Consider the following 24180-nt stretch of genomic DNA (forward strand, 5'->3'; position numbering starts at 1 on the left):
TGGCTCCCCCTCACTGCCAAGCCCCCAGCTGTCCAGAGAACAAGTCATTATTTGAGAAGACTTTCCATTAAAACAAAAGGCAAAGAGATAGCTAGAAGGAGAAGGGGGAGAGCCGTGAGGAGGTTGTGCATAAGATTGCAGTCAGAGAAGCTGGAGGATGTGCAGGAGTGCCTGAACCCCTCCGAGCAGGTTGAGGATGGTGACACTGCTGTTCTCAGCCTGCTGTGCTGCTGATTGCTCCTATGCCACTCCCAGGCCCTGGCCTGAGCTGGAGCTGCAGCACAGTGGAAATGTCCCTTGGTGCCTCACCCCCACCCCATCCGCTCTTGCTGTGGCCTGTGCTGGGTAGCTCGGTGGATACTGCAGTCCTGCTGCCTGGCTCCTGTCCTGCTGGCGTGCGCCTGCTGTACTGCCCAGCTGTTACCTGCTGCTCTGCTCCTTGTGCTAGAGGAGGCACATCTCCAGCCAAAGTGATTTACAGGACAGGTGTGACATGATTGAGTCACTTATCTGCCAGCTGCATCCCGCTCCCTGACAGCCACCCCCCAGGTAATGATTGTAACATTGGTGCTTTATTCTAGGTGAGGGAAGAGCTGTCAAGGCTGCACCTATATGGCCATCTTCATCTCAGCTGCCAGCTGCCCTTCATTGCTTAAAGAGCCTCTTTAACGAGCATGCTTCTGGAGGGGGAGAGGTGATGGCAGCAAGATTTCACTTGTTCTGGAGGTCCCTGGGGCTTGACGGATTGGTTCCCATCTACCAGTGCTGGTAGATAAGATACGTACATCATGATGCAGGTCCTGTCCCACAGCTCCTCCAGCCGGCCTGTGGCCTCCAACACCAGCCTCTGTGAGGTGCACGAGCTGGAAGGCCCCTGAGGCTGCAGGGAGGAGGCAGGGATGGATCAGCTGCCTTGCCTGCTCTGTGCTGCCCCAGCTCAGCGTGCAGCCCATGCCACAACCTACATGGAATGTGACAGAAAGAGCAGCCTCCATGCCAGGGAGGAGAGGCTATGTTGGAGAGGGAGAAGGCAAATGTGTACAGTCTGCAATAGCCCTGGTACTCCTATGTCACTGCAGATGACAGGCCACCTGGAGCCATATACCTCCAGCCTTGCTGCTGTGTCCCAGAGGTGTTCTGACTGGTCAAAGACCTCTCAGTTCAGCTTTCTTCTCATTGTTCTTCCATAAACAAAAAAGCCACTGAAACATAATCTCTACCATAATGTTTATTAAATAGTAATTTTAAAAGGTTTTTATACAAATCATATAAACACCGTTTGATTTTTTTTTTTTCTTTCTTTTTTTTTTTTTTTTTTTTTACACCGAAGAATCACAGTAAAAGCTCTTTAAGTCCATAGTCCTGGCTCAGCCAGTGAACAGTCAAATACCTTGAACTGCAAACCTTGGAGAAGTTCCATTCCTGCATACAATTTCTTAATGGTTTAATTCCCATGCTCAGCCCCGGCACCTTCCCATGAAATGAAATCACTCGGTACTACAGCCCGCCTGCTAGCAACACGTCCTCGCCTTTGGAAAGGTGTGGAGGCCATGGCCCACTTCAGCAAAGGCATTAACACTAATTTCTTTTTTTTCCCTTTTCTGAATTTCACAAAGGGAATTGTGATCAGCAAATCAAAATCTATTTGCAGAGGAGGATGCAATGAGTTGAATGCACTGACGACCTTCTTATTTTTTCCCTGTTGAAGTTACAATCAAACACAGTTTTCTGTAGAAGAACAGTAAAGCACCCAGCAGAGGTAAGTGAGGTATCGGCTTTGCAGCATTATCAGCCTGCTCCTGCCCTGCAAGCACACACATGTAGTCCCATCACAGCCTGCCAGGGCCTGTGGGGCCAAGGCAGTGCCAGGACCAGCAGTGCTCTCCTGCCCCAGGTAAGAGACACAGCAACACGAGTCCCACGGAATAAGTCACATACACAATACATACAGAGAATCCACGTGCGTGTGCAAACACACTATTTCTGAATATATGTATATACGAACTCTCTCTGTACGCCTACTAGACACCATAACGATATCTTTTTAATTATATATTTTCACCTATTGTTTGCCTAAGTTGACTTTTCTACTGTATGGTCCTTTTCCATTCATCCTTCCCCTGTCCTGTGATTCAAAGGGGACAAAACCATCAAGCAGCAGCAGTCCAGCTTTGAAATGGTCTGGTACATTTCCTCCTACTGCCCATGTCCTTTCTGTATAGCAAAGCAACACCTTTGAGGAACTTGTACATGAAGAAAGCCAGAAGAAATAAGGTGACTTGAGAGGAGAATCTGAGACAGATTCTGCTGTTCCCGTCGGGCACACAGCATGAATTAAAAAAATGAAGGGCTGTATGTGTCTGTGTGTGCGTGTATGAAACGTGGATGTCTGGCTGATACAGCTGTAGCATCTGCTGCACCAGAAACATGCGCATACTTCTAGCAGTGGGCAAGTCTTTCTTCTTTTTTTTTTTCCCCTAAAAACTAGTTGTCTGACAGAGCTTTTCATGAAACAGGAGACAAATGTTCCTATTCCCACTGCAGTGAGGAGCAGCTGTGGCACTGTCCGTGTTCCTCTCCACTCCAGATGCTGCTCGTCTCCCTGAACACCTGGCCTGCTGTAGGATGTGCATGCAGGGGCTGTGCAAGCTGAGCTTCACAGCACATTGCACCTACAGCGCTCTGTGGTAATGCGAGAAAATCCATCCCCAGCCCAAAACATTGTACCAGGCAAAACGTAAAACCAGGACATTTCCAAAGAACTCCTGAACAAACAAACCCAGCATGTGGAGAAATTCTTCCCTTATGCTTGTGCAAGCTAACACAGGCAATCTATCTGTACTAAACTGGGACTGAAGGCATTGGTCTGGGGCCCAGCATCTGAACCTTCTTGCTCCCTTAGCTTGTTTTCCTAGCACACCTCTCCCAGGGCGCAGTGTGGTGGGAGGTGACAATGCAGCCAGACCACTTTAAAGCAGAAGGACTGGACTCCTTCAACCAGGCTGTGCCCAGTGGCGAGCCGTGCAGAACAGTGTTTTGTGGGGAAGGATGAAGACCTCACTTGTTTGATACAGCACTGATCATCAGATGGAGGAAAAACACTTCTTCTAAGGCACTTGTTTAAACTAAGACAAAACACAGCTCAGAAATAAAACTTCGGGTTTTTGCTACTGACCAGGAGTGGTGCCACTCTGCTCTGAAGGGGATGAGAAGATGGCAGCAATTTGGTCCCTACGTGCTGGCAGTGCCAGCTCATGCCCTGCAGCCCTGGGGAACAGAGGGCACGCAGCCAGGCTCTCTGGGGCACCAGGTACAGCTCTGGCCTACATCACACTTTGTCCTCCCTCCTGGGCTTGGCTGGGAGCTTTCAGCACCATGCCTTGCATCCAGGCCCTGGCCAAGGGGCTTCCAAATGCCCAAGTGCAGGGAACTGGCAGACTCTGTCTTTTGTTGCTGCAATTTTCTCATTACAGCAAAAAAGGAAAAGAAAAAAAAAGGGGGGGTGGGAGGGGAAGGAAAAAGGGCAGGATCAAGAGGGGTGGGAAATTCAAAGAAAGGCCTTCCTGATGAAGGCCTCAGCTGTTTCAATCCAAGATTTGGATTTAATAAATGGCTCTTATTCACAAATCACTTTAAGGCTCTTCAGCTTCTCTCAAAGAGGTGCTTCTACACATAGGGTTCCTTTCTATTTTATTTCTTAATGACTTAGAAAGCGCTGTTGTTACCAGCAACACCAAGCCCAGCATCCCATCTCTTCCCCCTGCCAGGACAAGGAAAGCGAAAGGTAACAACAGGCTTCCACATGCAGGACTGGAAACTGCAGCTTCCTGGGTTTTGTAAGAAGTGCACAAATCCCTACAGCCAAAATAACAACTGGACAGGGTCTAAAATGGATAGGGTCACTGTGTGCGTGCATCATTCCTAAAGACAGGGCTGAAGAAAGCCCTCAGCTTTCTCAGCAACTCATGAGAGAAAGGAAGTGGAAAATAACAACTGACAATTAGTTTCTCACATCCAAAAGGTAAACCAGCCTCCCTTGCCACGTCACATCAGCAGAAAATGAAGATGAACCAACAAACAAGGGTCTTAATGCCCCTCACCCAGCACAGTCTGGTTCACTGGGCTGCCCGCTCGGTTCCCGTGGAGCCTCCAGCAGGAGCTGGCAGTGGGAGCAGCACCCCCCCTCACTCCTCCCATGCCGCTCGGTTCCCGTTATGGCATTCAGTTCCCATAGAAAACAGCAAATAAAGTAACCCCCCCGCCAGCCCACCTCATCAGGCACAATGCCAAGGGTGGTCCCACAGGGCACCCATCAGGCCTCCGAGCAGCACTTCTGGTGGTTCATCTTGACCTTGTGCTTGATGCCGTCGTACAGCTCAAAATTGTAGTTCTCCAGCGTGGTGGAGCTCCGTGAGGACAGCCCCGCGTACGAGCACGTGCAGTAGAGCAGAAGACCAGCACAGATGGCTCCGAGAAGGACGCCGAGGGAGCTCATCGCTATGATGGTCACCAGGATGGGATCCAGGCTGTAGAGCCAGCTTTTTTCTTTGTCCAGCTTCGAGTTTCCTGGAGAGTTAGTAGAGAACAGGGTGTCGTTCTTATCCGATCCAAAGTAATCTGCAGTGGAATGGGTACTTATTATCCAGCGATCACTCTTTTTTCCATCTTGAAGCATTTCTCACTTGGAGTTGTTATGGCCTCACAGGACCTCCCTATGAATATATCTCAGGCAGGTTTCTCTTACCTAGGTCCAGAACTACTGTGAAGCATCTAATTACCAAGAAAGCTAAGCGCCCCAATTCCCTTCTACACCTGTGGCTATGTTAATGTCATGCTAGCATTTTACACCCACCGAAACTCTGGCCCTTCAAGCGCCACTGAGTTCAGAATTATGGCAACAGCCTGTCACAGATCCCAGACTTAATTTTCTCCATTTACAAGTCAAAATGCCACACAAGCAGCAATTAATGCTTGAAAGATCAGTTCCACTTGTCCTAACACAAATACAATATATTGACTTTGCAAGGTTGCTTGCTACTGAAAAAGGAAAACAAGAAAAGAAAACTAATGTCTTTGTCCAGACACTAAGCCACCACTTCAGTGTATACAGTGTATACAGTGTATACACAAAACCATGACAGTTCTCAAGCTCCTAAACCTCATTAAAGATGAGGTTTGTGGACAATTGTAAGCAGCTGATACTGAAAGACAAGCTCCCCCAGATAAACTGTCCATGTGGCATCTTGATACCAACCAGTATCATCGCTGTCTTCAAAGTCTTGCTCAGGGATCAGGAAATCATCCTTCATTCTTGGGAAGTTCACTAGAACAACAAAATGGGAAGCACTGTTTGTTTAAAGAGGCGTTTTGGAGGCACTGCCACCAGACACTGGACTATATGAGTGAAGAAAACAATAGCTTAACTACTGCAAGGTTCTTCCTCTTTCTCTGTTGGACAAAGTCAACAAACACACACGCACTCAAGAGAACACGATCTTCACACTACATCACATTTCACGACCACCAGATGACCAGCTTTTAAGAAAAAAGAATGAAAAGCAAAGAAGCCAGATAATGTGAATAGCGCTAAAATATTGTCATTGGTGTCTACATAATGGCTATAATTCACTCTTAACATGCTCAAGAGTATTATCCTTATAACTCTGAATAGGATCATACTGCCTATCATTACTTGCCACTAATGTTAGACCCATTTAGCCCACTCTACTTTTCATCTTTCCCCATACATCTTACAGGACTCAGAGCTACAATGAGCCAGTTTCTCTCTGGGTTTCAGATAAATTCATAATAATTTGAGGAAGTCATATATCACCATAATATGTTTTAATGCAAAAGCTCGTTGAAATGGGAGTGTGGCAAATGGGTGCCCGTATCTAGGCATTTATATTAACATCTCTCTGATCCAAATTCCTTTTAGTGATGCCATTTCTTTCTATTGTTCAGCACGGATTAAGCATTAGTAACCAAATGCCCAGGATGTAATCTCAGCAGAAGGGTGGCTGTTTTTTGTTTTCTTTGTATGTGCGTGCGTACTCTCCTTAGCATGCCTCTCTATGCTAGTAACAGCATTTCATTTTCAGTTTTCCAAAAGAAAATACCTCTTCATTTTGATCTGCTTAGATTTCTCAATGCTGGCCATAACTCAGGGTGCTCAGCTGAGACAAGACCTTCAGCAGATCAGGAATGCTAAAAATCAGGGACTGCTAGAAAGCAGTAGGATTCACATCCTTGAAATAGTTGTGGTTGAAAACCAAGGATATTTTATGTTTTGCACAGAAACAGTAAGAACAATTTTATGAGGTTATTTAAAAACAACCAAGACCAAAGACTATAACTTGTCCCTAAAAGCTCAGTGTGTGATGAAATTATTTGAAACCATGTACAATATTATTTGCACATATTGCACTGAGGTTAAGGACTGGAAAAAGCCTCCTGAATCATCAACTCCATTTTTTGCTATCACAGAGTATGCTGTGGGGCAGCTCCTGCTAGCAATATTGCAAGGTTCACCGAGAGCAGGGCAGCTCTGCTAAGAGCTGTGCTGCCCAAATCCCCCTTGCTGTCAGGAACCTTGGTGGTCATCCTGTTTCCAATTCAACTTGACAGCATCTCATGCTGGAGGGGAAAACGCACCACACCCACTGAGCCACATACAAGGTTAACCCTTGTCCCAAGAGTTCCCTGCCCGGGAAGTCTGATACCTTAACTTGTGTTGGTACAACTCTAGAAGCCGTGGCAAGCAGCAGCACCCAGGGCATGTGAAGGGCTCCCCACTGGAGACTGACAGCAGAAACCCCATGTGGTGGGAGCTTCCATACTTGCAGAGTTGTCTTGTGCCCACCTCACTCAAAGAATTAAAGAATTTCTTTGAATTTTCCAGATAACCTGGCAACAGGAACACACACACCAGAACTGCCCCTGCCCGATGTTGAGCTGTACATCATGTGAGTCAGGGAATTAAGGCAACCCTAGGCTGCAGGTAGCTACTTGAGGAAACATAGGTGTACAAGACATTCTGTATGTCTTTGCTTTAGCAGGGAGTTCACATGGTTTCTCAGCACTTCCAGAGCTGACAGCCCCAGATGGCAACATCTCAGGGCTGGGAGAACTGCCTGAGGGCCTCTTGCAAACATTTAGAGCCGAACATGTGGAAAATAACTTGCAAAGCAGAACACACACAAAGCCGTCTGCTCTTTGGTCCTCAGCCGGAGGACAAGCTGTGACGTTCTGCTGTCCCGCTGTCACCCACACAACCCATGGGACTGCAGGTTATGTGAATGAACAGAGGTGGAAGCGGGGCCGTGGCCACCAGGAGGGCCACGTACAGGGGAGCAGTGTTGGAAGCCTTTTGCCCTCTGTATTCTAGCTCCCCTACATTTTGTCTGAGAATGCGTTAGTAATTTGGTGCTCTTTTATTTCCCAGGGTAGTGTTGAGAGAAAGGCCAGAAAAAATAAGGTATCAGTTAATCAACGCTTTCGAAAGAACACTGATTCTTCAAGCCTGAAAGAAAGGAGCACTGGGAAAACTTGAAAAAAGAGAATGCTTATACAAAAAAGCCAGCTCTGAATCTATTTGCTCTCCCTGCAATTTTCTCAATTCCCTCTGCTAATATGACTCCAATTTCTGCTTAAAAGACATCTTCCCCCTCACTGTTCCTCCCTTCTCCTCAGGCTGGTGGCAGAGCCTCGTCACACGCTCCGCATGCTGCAATACTGCTATTGGATGGCAGCTGTGTCACGCAGGGCTTTACATTGGCCCTGGAACAACTCGGACGGTCTTTTTCCGTGCTGGGGTTTCTGCAGTCATTAACAAAATCAGATCTGGCTGCGGGGCTGTCTGGGAATTGGAGCCGGTGGTTGCAGCACCGATCCTATTGGAGATGATTTTCTGTCACAGAAAACAGCCTGCTATTTGTCATTAATTAGGATCCTTTGTGACAAATCTCAGACATATTGTCACAAGGGGAGCAGACCATGAAAGCTGACTCCCAGGAGTGCAGTCCCTAGGAAAGCCCAGCAAGATACAGGGCAAAATGGGATAAGCATGTATTGCCCCATGCTGGGGAGAGCATCCTTCCTACAAGGCAACTTCCAGGCATGATCTTCTTTGCTTTTAAATGTAGAGAGACAAAATGAAAAAAATACACTGGAGAAAGGTAGGTGAGATTGCGAAGGATACCAGTGTGTAGCCAAGAGAAGGGGTTTCTCCTCAGCAAAAGGCAGGAGCTGAACAGAGCTGAGCACCCAGCCCTTTGTGCTAAAAAGCTGATGTTAGTGACATTGCTGCAAGCAGCCAGATGCAGAAAAAAGGACGCTGTCTGTTGGATCTGAGAGCACCATCAGCTAAAAGGCTAATTTATGGGACCTGAAAAAGGAAGATGAGATTCTAATCAAAGACAAGGAGCATCTTAAGTACCATGCTGCCATACGCTTGCATGTGAGGAGAGCAGGAGAGAATCAGTGTTTGCAGAGATTAAGGTCCTTTACCACACATCCCTTGAACATGGCAGCAACAGTGTGGGTCAGGCAGGGCCAAGGAGCTCTGCACACTGGGGATACACACAAACTGCATGCATGATCCCCAAACCCTGTGCCAGCTCTTCTTTTGCTTTTTCCTTCTTGACTGATTTTTGATTTAACCCCAGGCACCAAGTGCTGCCTCCTGCAGGGTTCCTGCATCCTCAGAGAGAGCTTTCCCTATCACCATGTGGCCAGAAAGCACTGCTGCTAGCCCAGGCAGAGTCTTGAGCCTCAGCCTCACTCTTCTCTCTCTGCTCACTTTCAGCCCTTTTCTTTCTGCAGCCACGGTGTGGTTCCAACTCATGTCACTTTGCTTTGACACAGCAAAGCAGCCACGAGGGCCTTGCCTTGACACAACTGTATCTCGGTGCTGCTGCAGCCTGTGCAGGCAGCAACGGGAGTGTGTGTCTGTTGGGCGAAACCCGCTCTTTGGATCCTGGCCGCTCCACCTCCAGCTGAAAATCTGCCTCGTTTCTCTCACCCCACTCCTCCAGGAACACAGAATGTTTTTAGTTTACAAAACTCTCTGCCAAATTCCAAATTGAAAGAGTGCTTTGGCTAGAGATCAGCATTAAAGAAAGCAAACAAGAAACCTCTCTGCTGGCCCTACATCCCTCTGCAGTGCGGGAAATGCTGGACCTTATCCTCAGCACCTCATCTTGGGGCATTGAGATGCCCTGTAGGCACCTCGTGCTCAGAGGAGATAGCAAAGCATGGTGGGGCAGGCAAAGACCCACTTACAGCTGGTGGCATGAAGCTGGGCTGCGTTCTTGCTGTGGAAGCAGCTTTCAGTCAGTCCCGCACACTAAAAAGCACACCTCACCTTGCAGACTGGGGGCTGCTCAGGGTGCTAAGCCCAGATCCCTGTGTGCCTGAAGTTGCCTACCGAGGAAAGTGCACCCCAGCCTTATTAACTTGCATGTATTTTTCTAAACAAAGTGGGCTAATTTTAGCTGCTTTTCTTCCTGCACTGTGCTGCAGTCTGAGCAGCACCCAGCTCCCCGGTCAATCTGGTTGTAGTGTACAGAAGGAATAATTAAACCCTGAACGATTCCTCCCTTTTTGTCTGTTTACTTAACAGATTTTTTCCCTCCTTGCTGGGAAGCCAGCAGCCACTCTCTCTCTCCCTGTTTTTTGCATGTACATATTTGTTTTGAATTTTGCTTGGACAGTCACTGAAGTGTATGAAATGCAAATTACAAGTGCATGGACTTTGCTGTACAATTAGAGCAAAAAAAAAAAACCAAAAAAAAAAAAAACCTCAAGACCAAAAAAAAACAGAAAGCCTGCACGGGTCCTCAGCTTGCTTCTGTTTGAACAGCCAAAGTGAGAGATCACGTCTGAATCATTTTTCTGCTGATGGCCTGAATTCTGAGTAAAGCCAGGAAGTTTCACCACAATGCTAAGTTCAGTGCCAGGGTAGAGTACAAGACAAGGAAAATACATGCAGGAGGGAAAGAATAACCTCTCAAACTGGCAGCAAACAGATTTCACATGAAATGTGATGCTGCTGCCTGCTCTGCAGAGGCATAAGATGGGAAGGAGCCATGCTCAGCAAAGCTTGAGCACTGTGCTGGAGGGTGGGCACCCAGCCCGCTCCTGCACAGCCTGACACGTGGAGGCCCAAAAGGATTTTGTGGAAGAACAACACATTGCAATCACTGTTACTTTAGGTAACAGCCTGCCCGCTGTTCAAGGTGTCAGCGGCTGAGTGCAAGGCTTGGTGGGCCAGCAGCACTTGGCACCGCACCCTGCAATGCCCTTCCTGTCTCTGGGGCCCACCAAGACACAGCATATCACAGTGAACAGCCAATACCCAAGCAGCGCTAGCAAAATCCCAAACAACACTAAGTGCGAGGCTGGCCGTCCAAGGCTCCCACCAAGGACTGTGACCAACATAACGGATTTACAGGCCACGCTGATGGCCCGATCCTCAGAGCAGAGGCAGCATGCAAGGCCGTGGGCCTGCACACTGCAGCAATGGGAGCTGTGCTCAGCTCCCAGCACAGACAGACATGTGACCTGCAGCACTGTATCACTAGCAGCTCTTGTTAGCAGAGAAAGAAGAAGGAAGAAAAAAAACAGAGCTTTGTATAAAAATATCATAATTTTATTACATTCCACACAATACATCTTCAAAGAGTTTCAAATTTCCACAAGATATTTTTCACACACAGGCAACTGGGCAACGCTGGGGATGTCACGGCTTAGGAGCGGGGAGAATGGGGAGTAAAAACCTCGAAGTGACCTGGTTTGTCTTTGGTGATTTGAGCTTTAAAGACAGGGTGCCACATTCTCCTCTCTGACATGCTGATGCACGCTTGCTAAAGCCCACAGGGAGAAGCTGCTCGGCTGCTCTGCCCTGGAGAGATAGGGCCTATGGGGAAGGACCTGGCCCCAGAGGCCCCATGCTGCCTTGCTCCAGAAGCCAGCGGAGGGCTTCTGCTGAAGCCTACCCCAGAGGTGGCACCAGGGGTCAAGTGAACTGTGTGACCCCATTGACAAGATGCACAGTGCCCAGCCACAGTAGGGCCAAAGCACACAGCACTGTTGTTTCCATACAAGATGCCCCAGAACGCCAGGACATTAAGGAGCTATGCCTGCATCAGCTTTATGTAATATTCACGGGCAAGGAGGGGTGGGGAGTGCTGGCAAGTTTAGGGGGGTGGAGGGAATCTGGTCACTCACAACAAATGAACGCAAACAAGAGGGAGAAACTTGCTCACTGGAGGTACATTTTTTGCCTGTAAATGGATTAGAGTTAACGACCCAAACCACTTTTGCATGTTGTCGTTTAGTAATTTATATAAGGCATTTCCACGACAATTTGCTGGGCTATCCAGCAATCAGAGGCTCCCTCCGGCTGCCCGAGTTAACACAGCAGCAATGGCCGGGCCCCTCAGGCCACCCTGGGCTCTGCTTGCTAGATGTTACTGATGCTTTAAAAAGCCGAACAATAGCAAACACAAACCTAATCGACATTCTAGAATGTCAACTGGCAGTTTTTATGATTCAGCAGCTATGGACTGAGCAAAGGAAAAAGCAAACCCAAAACCCAGAAAGTGGAATTGTACTTGTCCTTTCAATGTGTCCAGCAGAAAGACAAGGAGGAGCCTTCTCCCCCTTCCCTGTGTAAAATCAAAACTGGCAGCACCCAGAGTGAGGGTACTTACAAAATAAATAAACCTTCAACTCTCAATAAACTATAGTATTTAGCATCCACCTTAGACTTGCTGAAGTCTATGTGTTGCCCTAAGGCTGGCTTTAACAGATACAAACCAAACATTCATTATGAGCTTCTCTGATATAAGGCAACTTTAAAAAGATTCACTTGTGGATGGGGAAGAGTCTCCCCCGCTTTCCAACAATGGCTGTGTTATTGTGTTGGCTGTAGAAAGAATAAGATGGAGAGATCTTGCTGTCTGGACATCTATGAACCTCTCTGGATTCTTCCAGCCATCTGAGGTGGACATTCCTACTGTCCAGCCTGGTTCTTTTTTTGCACCCAAGACATTAACGCTATCAAACAGGAGACCCAGCCAAAGCTAGATAAGGCAACAAAAAAGCACTGCTCTCTTCCCCAAGTAAACAGATCTGGGTTTATCCACAAACGTGTCCCAGACCTTCCAAAGGGAGGAGGGAAGGGGGGGTGGTGAATAAAATAAAATAAAATTAAAAAACAAACAAACACAAAAAGCATTCCCTGTGCAAGTAGAAGCAATAATAAGCAAAATAAAAAGAGGCTGTTTCTAAATATACATTCAGTCAGTCAGCCACACATGTGCTGCCATGCACACTCACACACACAGACTGCACGCACACTTCCAGGCTCGCCATCAAGTTCCCTTGCAGGTTGCCCACTGGGAAGAGAAAAGAAACAAACCAAACAAGCCTACCAACAAAAAACACTCCCTGGCCAACCAAACCAAACCAAAAACCCCACCCGACACCCCAGCAGTCCTTGACAAGGAATAGAAAGGAGCATTCACTTCTGAAGTGAAGGGGCGGTGTGTCTCTTCTGGTGATCCAAGATGCAGCATTAGTTAACGTTTGTAAAAGATTCAGGAGGGCTGGGGATAGAGGGGAGGAGGGGGTTGGAGATGTCTAAGAGTTCACACGTATGTTAGGTAAGGAAAAAAGTGCAAAACTGAGGCAACGTATCAGAAGTCTTATTTTCTGTCTGTCTGTTTTGTGTTTTGTTTGCTCTCTCGTTCCTGTTCGGCTCTCAGCAGCGTGAGCTGGGGTCTTGCTCTAGTTTTATGGTTAGGGTGGGCTCCACGGCCACAGGGGCCCCGTTGGCATAGTGGGAGGTTTTGTAGGTGATGGAGTGATCGCTCTTCTTGGCCGCATAGCGGAACCGGTGGTAGTGGAGCACAAGAGCCAGCGCGACGGAGACCAGCACCACAACAGCACCTCCGGCGGCAATAACGTAATACCAGTAGGCTGGGATGGGCTGCACTGACACCGTGTCCACTGTGGGCTCGGTCCCTGGCAGAAGGGTTGCCCCTGGGGAGGAGACACAGAACAGGGTTGCTAGATGGGAGGCATGCAGACGCACAAACAAACACACATGCTTGCAAAGTACAGTGCCGAGTGACACCGGGGCCCAGGGCAGCTCCAGGTATGGGACACACTCCTTCAAGGAGCTGCTTGCATTCGCTGAGCTGCATGTTAACATGCCTCTCTCTTTCCGTTTAATTAAGCAGGCTGCCTGGCTCATAATGCAGATTCCATATGTATGCTATTATTACTATTATTTCTGGCATCAACAAATATTTTTTTCCCCTTTTTGGCCTTCTCCAGATCAGCCGCCTGGTTTTGTCTCTGTATGGCAGATGTTGTCACACAGTGACAAAACTCATCATGTACCTAATTGGAGGAAGAGCAAAATCTCAGATGGCCAAGGAAGTTACCACAGGAGACTGGGAAAGAAATCAGACGGAGAAACATTTGTCATTCTTACAGCCAAGACAGGGAGCAAGATCTCTTCCGGCAAGTGCTCAGTACCCAAACCTGCTCTCACTAGGTGCCCTGTTCACAGTCTTACAGATTTAATAATTAAAGTGAAAAAGTATGGGTATGATGATGCATGCTGACTTCGTGCACGGTGCGGGTTGTGATATCCCCATTAGAAGTCCATGCTCATGACAGCTTAGGCAAGCCAATCCGATGGCTGCCTCAGGGCTCAAGGGCATGGGACTCCCAGGCTCAGCCCATGGCAACACACATGTCCTGAGCAGGTGTGGGTTGGTGCTGATGTCCATGGCCAGGGAGCAGTGTGGTGCTGACCCTCCTGCACTCACTGCTTAGCCCTCCTGGCTCTGCTTTCAAGCTGCAGGGGTCTGGGGGAGGTGTACGCCTGCACCACATCTATGCACTTGCTGCTTCTAACAGCCAGAGTCCCTGGGGAAGCTGGAAGGGACTTGCTCTGCTGCTGGGCACAGGCTTCTAGAACAGGCTCCAGAGGACACCCAGGGAAAAAACAGTACAGGATGCATCTGGCCTGGAAAACACAGGGGCATATGACCATCCCCTGCAGCATTGCCCTCCACCAGAGCCACTGGCTGCACACTCAGCACATGGACAGCTTTGCTGCTGCTGCTGGCACAGGAGATGAGGCAAAATGGTACTTCCTTGGCTACTCCCTCCCCTCCACATCTCCCCAAAACTGGGCACAGGGAGTGAAAATGAGAATGAAAACTGCATCCAGATGCATAATAAAACCAAAAATCCCTAAGAAAAAAAAAACTGTAAAACAAAGAAAAACCACATGGACAAGATAAATCCTGCTTTTACAGAGCAGGAGGTTGGGAACCACCCACATATTTGTCAATACAGGCAAGCAATTCAGATGGCTCAGGAGCAGCCTGCTCTCCTCCCTCACCCTGTCTCAGCCAAGCCGCCCCATCCCTCACACCCAGACTGTGCTGGCATGAGGGTGATGGACCCGGTCAGCAGCCCCCGTCTCCTCCTAAACCTCAGCTTGCTCCCAACACATGGCACAAAGGTGTAATGTCCTGGGGCACAGCCTGGGTTCCATTGACTGTCTGCCACTGCCTCCCACACAGATGCAGCCCCGACGGGTCCATACATCTCAGTGCCATCACTACTGGCATCTCACCACCATTCCCTACAACACTGGGGCGAGTTGGCCCCTGGGAGCACTGCAGACCTTCTCTCGGCACAGAGGATGCCCATGTTTACTTTTGGTGTCAGCCTGTGCTTATACAGTACCTTCTTCTAGAGAGAGATGTGCTTACAGTACCACTTACATGGCTGATATGCAGCAGATGGGAGCATGAGGGCTGCTCATGCTGTGGTACTCAGCCCGTGCCCCTGATCCTCCATACACATCCCAAGCTGGATGGGGAGGTCGTGTCATGTGCCCCAATGATCCTGCCAGTGGGAAGGGTGCCCTGGAGGCTCCAGCCCAGGGCAGCCATTGTCCATTCCTGATGGACTCCTGTGCAGGCAAGGAGTGAGCCTGAGGGGTGGTGTAGCCCAGATCTGGCCTCGGCCCCTGCTTCCGTACCACATGGCCCTGCTGCCATAGCAGCCGTCTGGAGAGTTCATTTAGCAACTACAGTCATTAAGGAGTCACACTCCCTTGTCTCCAAGTCTGATGGTAGCCAATTCCCAACATTAACAATTGTTCTTCTTTACAGTGTCAGCCACTAAATATAGCTGCCAGTCCACTCAGCACAGAGCTGATGTTATCTGCTTTTACTGGCTCTGCTGCTCACTGGAAGTTTTCTTTTATACCGTGGAAAAGTTCTCTGCTCAGTGAGATGGAAAAAAAAAATCCATTTTCATAACTTAATAACTTTTCCACTCCTCTTTGCCTTCCGCCACACACGTGCTAGCCCTTCCTCATCCACTCACTGGAGCTCTCGCCTTAGCAAATAAATGCCTCTCTCCCTTCCTGTCAAGTCAGTGGGTGCACTGGTTAAAGCAGGACTTGAAATACAGGGCAGTGCAAACCCAGGGGAACATCACAGGGTGTGCTCTGTGCTCCCCTCAGCCTGGCCAGGGCCTCCCCCCCCCCAGGGAGCCCGACAGGCAGCAAGGCAGCAACCTCAGAGCTGTGCAACAGGCATGAAAATCCCAAACAAGCAAGAGCAGAAGTATGTATGCTGGGGAACAAGGAGGAAATCCTCTCCACAGAGCCTCCCAGGAGACCATCTGTTCGCTGTTGCTGCCGTGCCACTGTTGTGTTCTCTAGCAACACTGCCATAAACCACTGTGGACTGGCAATACAGCTGGACTTTTCATAGTCAGCACAGATGAAAGCAAATGTAAACTCATCTCACCTGAATGCTACAAAACTGGTGTTGGCCTCAATCCCTTAGTTGCTACCTGCCACTTCTCCAGAAAGTATCCCTGCCTTGATTTCAGGATACCCAGTGTGGGAAAACCCACCAGTCCGCAGGTAAATTCTCCCTACAGTCTGTCTCCATGCTTTCTGGAAGATATCTTTTATTTTTAGCCTGCTATTTATCTAACTCCTTGCTGCCAGCCACTTGTTATGCCTTTTCTTTAAGGGTGAGATGTATCAACTCTCAAATGCAGCACAGTTTAAGCACACTTGACTGGTCTTCTAAGATCCCGACCCACTAACTGAAAGATATTCCTCCCACACAACTCCCTTATTATTTGCTTTGTGATCCTTGAGCCTGAAAGGTGCGTGTTTTCAGCTTTGCTCCTGAGCCATGAGAGCAAGGATTTGTTATTATTTTTAATGGCATTTGACTTTTCCAGCCCAACACATAATTGCAGGAGTGGGGGCTGCAGAGCTTCCCAATACTTCCTTTTCAGTCTTCCCTCTGAAGCTCCCTTCTTCCACTAGCCAGGGACTTCTTCCCCTCCTTTTACCCTCTCCTGTTGGGCATTTTGTCTCCCCCTCACTGCAGTATCTACCATGCCTTCTCCAGTCTTCACCTTTCCTTCATCTTTCCCCGTCTTTTTGTCTTTCACTGGGCTTTCCATCCCTCTGTCCCACCTACGCTTGCCCTATAGCCAGGGAAGCCTTTTCAACTTTTTGCTGCAATTGTGCCCCTGTTGCAGACAGTGCTGGGACATCCACAGGGAAACTAGCAATAGGCAAAACAAAAGGAAATGGAAGAATGAAGACAGTGGAGCAGGGGTGAAGAGAAAAAAAAACAACATGTGCAGGCAGGACCCTGGGATAGGTTCACTGTGAGATTCAAATTAAGGATAACACAGACTACAACCCCTAAAAGATGAGGATCCTGTCTGTGTAACAGTTACCAGGCCAGGCTCAGGAGAACCCAGAGGGAGGGATCAAGTGAGGAACAGTCATGAAGCTTTAGGTGTCAGCTGAGAATATTACAGCTGTTTTTCAGAAACACCACAAGTAGCAGGATAAATAGGCAGCCTACCCACATGCAAGCTCAAGTCCCTACTTACTGCAGTATGTGTACATGTACCAGCGTAACACACGGCATTATTGCCTGCATGTGTCTCTCACTAGCAGTGCTCCACTGCCTGCTTCATGTCCCTCGAAGCAAGCTGCCCCTTGCCTTCAGTTTCATAGAATCATAGAATGAATCACAGAATGGCTTGAGTTGGAAGGGACCTTAACGATCATCCAGTTCCAAACCCCTCTCAGGGGCGGGTCTGCCCTCTGAGTAAAGAATAAAGAATTCCTCCTAACACCTAATCTAAATTTATCCTCTTTTTATTTAAAATTATTTACCCTTGTCCTATAACTATCAGACCATGTAAAAACTTGGTCTCCCTTCTGTTTATAAGAGGTCTCATCAGAGTCTTCCACAAGCTACACAAGCCTTAATCTCTCTTCATTGGAGAGGTGCTCCAGCCCTCTGAGCACCTTTGTGGATACACTCCAAGAGTCCTACGTCTCTTCTGTGCTGGGAGCACCAGGTCTGGATGCAATACTGCAGGTGGGGCCTCATGTGGGCAGAGCAGAGGGGACTATCACCTCCCTAGCTCTGCTGGCCGTCCCTTTTAGTGCAGTCCAGTCTTGATCCCTGCTTTCCTATTACTGCCACAACTCCCAGTGCATGCATCTGCCTGAGGCAGCCTTACTCCCTAGACAAGTGCAGGTGCTTGTAGGGCAGAGTCCAGATGTATTAAACAGGCCATCAGCAGAGCAGGAGACAGAGAGAATAAAGATATTAATGCCAACTGAGAACAAACTGTGTGCTGACCAAACTGGTAAAGAACTTTCAAAATTAAGGGGAGGCCCATGTTTGCTCTTCATTACAACGCAATTCCTGAGTGCCTTCTTATAGAGGCATGCAGGAAAACAAAATCTGGAAACCCAAGCAAAGAACACTGATCTTCCCCCAAAAGCAGATAGTTTTCCCACTCAGAGCAAGACAAACAGCATCCCCATTGGCTGTTCAAACAGTGAAGCATTTTTCCTGAATTTCCCACCTTGTATCTTACTCCATAGGTCGGATCACAGTAATGCCAGTTTTTATCCTTCATGCTAATATTAAACTATTAAATGCATCATTTTACCTTGTTTTCATTTTATTGATCGTCAGCTTCAGAGCTCCTCATGGCAATTTACTCTTGCACTTTTATATCCAAACTACTTTTCCCTTCCAAGAAGACTCAACCCTAACATCCTTCATCAGCAGCTTAAACACTGCCACTGTCAGAGCATCCATGAACTACAGAACATCCTTCCCCCACAATAATGTAAGACACTGCCACCTCATTTCGCTTCTAAGTGGCTACTACTTTTTTGTTTAAGTCAATTGATAGCTTTTCTTTACTCCTCAGCCTACGCATTTGTGGCTCTGCTGCTCTTCAGGAGGCCAGGTGCTTCCTGATTGCAGGTCTCCCGATCTTGTTCAACCCTGGGCCAGCAGGACTTGTCACTGTGCCTGCTCCCTGACAGCCAGCAGGAATCAGAGGGCGCCATCCCCAGCTGTGGCACCAGCAGAGGTTTAGCACACACTTGCCATTTCACTGCTCAGAACATCTGCTGTTTGTTCAAGCAAGCACTTAACATTCCTTTAATTTAAAAGCCCATGCCAGCAGAAAGAGAAGTGCAGTTTTACCTGGAAAGTAGAAGTTCTCACCTGGGAAAGCTGTGATGGGTTCTGCAATGGAAAAGAAAAGTTCAGAATTAGAGAGGAGAAAATTACACAGAAGGCCACAGTTTACATATCCATTAATTCTAACATTCAAACGGAGCAGGTGCTGCTGTACCCCACAGATGCTATGTGGTGGGAGTAGTGCAGGGTTCCAGCCAACTCCACCACAACAGGGAGAAAACCATGTCTCAGTCAGGGACTGACCAGAGGCGGAAAGCCTCAACTTCGGCACAGACTTCAGATAAAAATGTTTTAGGCTGAGGGGTCATGTGGATCCAGCTGGTTGGCCTGAGTCATCGGAAGACAAATCCCCACCTGGCTAATGATGCAGCTCTGAAACCCCCTAAAATTTCCACTAACAGTTTGGTTTCTGGCTCAACTCTGTCATCATTATTCACTTGGGAACTGTATCGCTTCTCAGTGCCATGTTCCTTTCTATCTCCCAGTGCCAATAAACAAAGGCAAGTGATTTCTTCTTTTTTTCAAGATACTTTGAAGAAGTAATCTATTACAAATTACTGGATCTGAAAAGCAATAATCAGTGCTTATTACTGATTACTTTCTTGCAGAAGTAATAGACTTCTGATTATTTTTAGATTACTTCTGCATTATGCCTGTGAGTCACACAAGCAGACTGGCACTGCTGAGTGCTATGAAATCATCACTCAAGTTCAGAATGCGAAGGACACATTTGTCAAAGGAAAAAATTATTGTAACTTATTAGAGTTCTTTCACGCTAAAAAGGAATCAGATTACTTCCCAGGATTATATCTGAAAAAAAAAAAAAAAACAACCAAAACCAGAATTCTCACAGCTCTGACCAAGCGTGAGCAGTGCTGTGTTTCTACCACTGCATTATAATTTTGGCAGCACTGGAAATGACCCATGAGTTATGCTAAAATTTGCAGTGGAAGCCCTTTGTCGGGAATGGTCTGAAATGATAGGTTTTAAGATTCCCATTCAACTTCCTATAACATGAGAAATAATTTTATGTAGCAGTTTGGTGTTATTTTTATGTCTGGCAATGCTTGAAACTTTATAATTTATTCATGCATTGTTTCAAAATATTAAGCTTTAGGTTCAAGGCCCGAGATACAATAACACTGAATTAGGTGAACTGCCACACTCAAAAGAAGTTAGATACGAAATGCTATTTGTGTTAATCATCCCTCTTGCTTCTCTTTAATGCCATAGAAGGCAAGGATTAAAACACCACTATCAAGCCTCAATACAGGGAATTTGACATATGGAGCATTAGCTCTTTTTGGCAGATAGGAGACCAGCAGAGTTCAAAGCAACAGCTGGACGTGTTTCCCAGGAGCATCTCTGGGGCAGCCCTGCTCCTCTGTTCTATTACCAATATCAGACCCTGCACCATCTTCACCAACACCCACCTGCCCAGCACAGCAAGTGACATGCCCAGCCCTTCACAGGCACAGCTCACCCTATGTCTTGCTCCCTGAGACCACCTCAGCAGTGAGGATCCAGTGAGCCTCTGCCTCTCTCAGTGGGGTTTATAAGTGGTTAACAGTTAAACCTGCCCACCCTGGAGCAAACAGAAGAGCAGGGCCTGGCTCCTGTGGGCAGCTCTCACATTAATCCTACTGATGGAATACAGCTGCTCCCATCCTCACCTGGAAGGGCTCTAAATCCACATCCAACCTAGATGGTGAGCAAAGTGGAGTGTTGTATGTCAGGCAGGGCAGGGCAATGCTCCACCACCAAACTGCTAAAATACATCTTTTCTCTCTCCACTTTTTTTTTAAAAGTCCTTTCTGTCTTTCACATTGAGAGACCCTAACTGGCTTTTGGCCTGGTTTAGGGAATGGCGAATTCTAGGACAAGACTTCCTTTTGTTATTCTGCTAACATTGCTGTAAAATCCCTCTGCTATCTTATTTCTTATTAAAGAAGACTCCTTTTGAACTCATCAGCTCCTCTAAGCATGCAGTATTGACTGACAGCTGGTTTCTTTTGTCCAGCGCTTTCCTTTTAGATGTGGTGTATGTTCTTATCACATAGAATAGTCCTCAGTCACCCTCAGCTGCTCTTTCAGCTCTGCACAGCAGAGACATGTGCTTCCTGCCTTTCACGCCAACGCAGTCAGAAATCCCTGCTCCCCAGGGACCAATTCCCCCTCATCTCTGGAAGTTAGGAGAATCCCAGCTGAGATCCAGGAGCCATCAGAAGAGAAGCAGCAGCCGCCCATGAGCTAAGGCTCTCCAAGCCCATCTGCCCACGCCATCCCCAGCCCCCCAGCAGCTACTGCACGTACCCATGCAGTACTCCAGTGGGATGTCGTTGCCCAGCCGGATGTCATCCAGGGCAAGCTCTCCTGCGTGGCCATTGCGTATAAATCCCTCAAACACTATCTGTGGGAAATCAGGACAGAAACATCAGTGTTAAGCTAGGATGCAGTGAGTGGCTCCCGCTCCTGAGGGCAATGGCAAGAAATCTGCTCCTGGCCTTCCTGCACACCTGTGCAGACCTGAGAGCAGCTCTGCTTCTCCTCCTCCCTCCGCCTCTCCTCGCTCAGGGAAAGCTGCTCTGCGGGGAAGGGCTCACAGGGAGACCACTACCTGTCCTGGCATCGCTCAGCATGCATTTTGCTCAATTAAATGCTTCTCACGTGGAATGAATCAATGCTCAACACTGCAGGCCATCTCCTCCCCTTCTGCACAAACAGTGTGAGTGGCACAGCACTGACTTATAGCAGCAGCAAATCTGGACTATAGTGTTAATAGAGTCCCTCAACCGGGCCATGATCAGAAAAAGGAAGGGAAGGACACAATATGCACATGGCTATATCAGCTGCAAAGTGCAGTTCCCATCAATGCTGCATAGAAAGTATTGAAATGTCACAGAAGGGTCAATTTATTCCTACTTAATCACAGGCAAAATATATTTACAAAAATAAATAGAGTCGTTAGGTTCTAAGAACTGCTGAGCGGAGAGACTTGCATTATTTACATAATGATGCTGTTATTTAGCTAATGCCTGTATATTCATGTTTAATGCACAAAGTAGTCAGCTGGTGCCCATCATTCTTATCAATAAGCATATTGTGCCTACTAGTATTTTATTAAAAAGTCCAGATCAACACATGCAAACTAGCCACACAGCTCCAGTGCAAAGGTCTGGCTTTGCTTCTCCCTGCCTAGTCCTGAGGGTCCAAGCACTTTCCCGGGGCTGTGTATGCCATAGATCTCCTCTCCCTGCTTCAGGTTGCCCTTCTCTCCAGGGTGCAAGGAGACCTCCCTACAAAGCCATGAGCCCTGTTCTCATCCCTGCTTCATGGGTACAGGGCTGGGGCTTGCTCCCTAGAGCAAGTGCTGCCTCTGGTTAACCTGGCCTGTTGGACCCTCATCAGGAAGGAGGAACTGCACAGAATGAAATGCAAAACTTCAAATTAAAAAAAATATATATTTACAGAGTGGAAGATTTGAGGAATATAAAAGGCAACAGGCTGAACAAAGGCCCAAGTCTGTGCAGAAGACAGGCACACTGAATAACAAACAGTGTCGTTTAGTTACTATAGTAACCCAAGAAACACAATGCAAACAGCCCCTCTCAGCCACATTCCCTAATGATGAACGGGCCCTGGCTGCACACCACAGCATTAGGGCTCTGCTGGGGACGCAGACCTCGCCCACATCTTACCCGGTACTCCATGTCATAGCTGGGCAGAATGATGCGGCCCTCCCTCCACTCCTTGCCCTGGTCCTCTGCGATGACCCACAGTGCCTTGTGCTCCTGGCTGGCCTCCCGCCAGACCCGCAGCATCACTCCACTGCTGCCCCACACCTGGTACTGGAACACCATGCAGATGGCGCTGCGGGGCAGGTAGATGGTGGGGCTGATGAGCCTGGCGCGCTGGCTTTCCCTCCTCCCGCTGCTCTGCAGCTGCAGGTAGGTCTTGACATCTGTTTGGAGAGGAAAACCCTATTATAGTATTTCCTGCATTCCACGTGCAATAAGTGTCTCACCTTCTGCTGGGGCGGTTTGGCACCGCATGGCCAGGAAGGTGCTGTGGGAGCAGAGTCACCCCTGGCAGTCACAGCAGGTCCTCAGTCAGGATACTGCTGACAACTTCGTTTTGAGGACAGCCATGATAAATTGAAAGCCTGGCTCTTAGTTTCTCCTCCAAGCAGTACAACAGTCCTAAAGCACAGCCCAGAGGAGGGACTTGGTCCCAGCGAGCAAGGTAAGCAAATATGATGTCTGGGTAGCTGCAAACTTGAAGGTAGTCGAAAGACAGAAGAGATTTGCTTTCTTTAACATTACTTTTAAAACTGTACCATGCCTTTTGCCAGTGCTCAGGGAGATTAGGGATACTTGTGATCTCTGGAGATGCTTTAGCTGAATACTGATAGCAGAAAAAAAAAAAAAAAAGCATGGATGAAAACACCTGGGTGTGATAGACTAACTCAGCACCCACATCAATGGCAGAAGAACAGCGTCTGCACTTTGAAAGCGCACCCAAACACCTCCAAAACCAAAATCTGAGAGCCCTGACAAACTCCATCCAGAACACTGGAGCCAATCTCGCTGCTCCCAAAGCAGTTTGGTGACATGGCAGCCTGAGTGAGCTGTGTCGGTGGCTGCACAGCCACTGGTCCTGCTGCTCGCCTGTCACTGCCAGACAGATGGGCTGGAACCAATGCCGTGAGATACATAGCTTCTAAAATAAATACAGGACAAGAGAACAGAAAGATTTGCCATCATTCTGCTCCTGGGATGTATGACCGAAATACAGCAAAAGCGTATCCACTCCATATGAACTTTCAGCGATTTTGCTGCATGAAGGACAAATCTGTCCCTGATCGGCTATATACAGAAAGAGCAACATTTTCCAGCACTATTTTCCAGGACCTATGAAATGCACTTGGGTCACTTGGCACTTCATGCCGACAAACATTAGCAGAAAAAAAGATGAAAGCATGTTTGCCCACTCCTGCTTGAGTGAATCACTTGAGAAAGTACCATGCCGTTCTCTAATGCAGGAGTGTTCTCGTGATTTACCTCAGAGTGGTGGTGGTGCAGGAGGAGATGTGGGAGATAAACAAGTGGAAGAAGGAAAAAAAGCACAAGCTGTACTCCACGCCTGAGGAGCGATAAGGCATAATAAGTCATCAAGGTCTCCTGAATTAAAATCCTCTTTCTGTAATTCACTACAAACCTCTTCAAAGCAAAAAGCAACAACAAGAAAAGGCAGCAACAACAAACAAGGTGGAAAAGCAAATCAAACTACAATCACACAATTATCTCACAGCTAAAAGGGTCTCAAAGGCAGTCCTTAGTGGATCCTCAGTGTTAGGGGCATCCATTTTGGTGCCAGGATCTATGCAGCCCGATTGAGGGGTGGGACATGAGCCATCCCTGGGTGCATCCAAAGCTCAGATCTCCTGTGCTCCCTGTCCAGCACTTGCTAGGACCCTGAGAGCACTGCAGCAATCCCAAGGGTTGTGGGGAGGCTCAGGCTCTCGGTAATGAACCCAATTGCTCATCTGCGCCGTGGGTTTGGGTACCTTGCTGGGGTTCCTGACAAC

General features: G+C 47.9%; 1 protein-coding gene across 6 annotated transcripts in view; it reads right to left on the reverse strand.

Annotated features, from left to right (window-relative positions):
• Positions 1-1213: 1213 nt before the first annotated feature.
• Positions 1214-24180, reverse strand: part of NRP2 (neuropilin 2) — an 80878-nt gene continuing 57911 nt past the window's right edge. The window contains exons 13-17 of one of the 6 annotated variants that reach the window (XM_085228546.1): positions 22292-22554; positions 20907-21003; positions 18618-18638; positions 5255-5323; positions 1214-4566 (exon numbers count right to left, since the gene is read on the reverse strand). In XM_085228546.1, the coding sequence (XP_085084672.1) occupies positions 4313-4566; positions 5255-5323; positions 18618-18638; positions 20907-21003; positions 22292-22554 (704 nt within the window). In that variant the 3' untranslated portion in view covers positions 1214-4312. Of the gene's footprint in view, positions 4618-5254; positions 5324-10629; positions 13048-18596; positions 18639-20906; positions 21004-22291; positions 22555-24180 lie in introns of those variants that run through there. The other 5 variants (XM_085228545.1, XM_085228541.1, XM_085228542.1 and 2 more) reach the window with 5 other exon arrangements.

Source organism: Meleagris gallopavo, chromosome 7 (assembly GCF_905368555.1).
Source record: "Meleagris gallopavo chromosome 7, MGAL_WU_HG_1.1, whole genome shotgun sequence".
Lineage (NCBI taxonomy): Eukaryota > Metazoa > Chordata > Aves > Galliformes > Phasianidae > Meleagris > Meleagris gallopavo.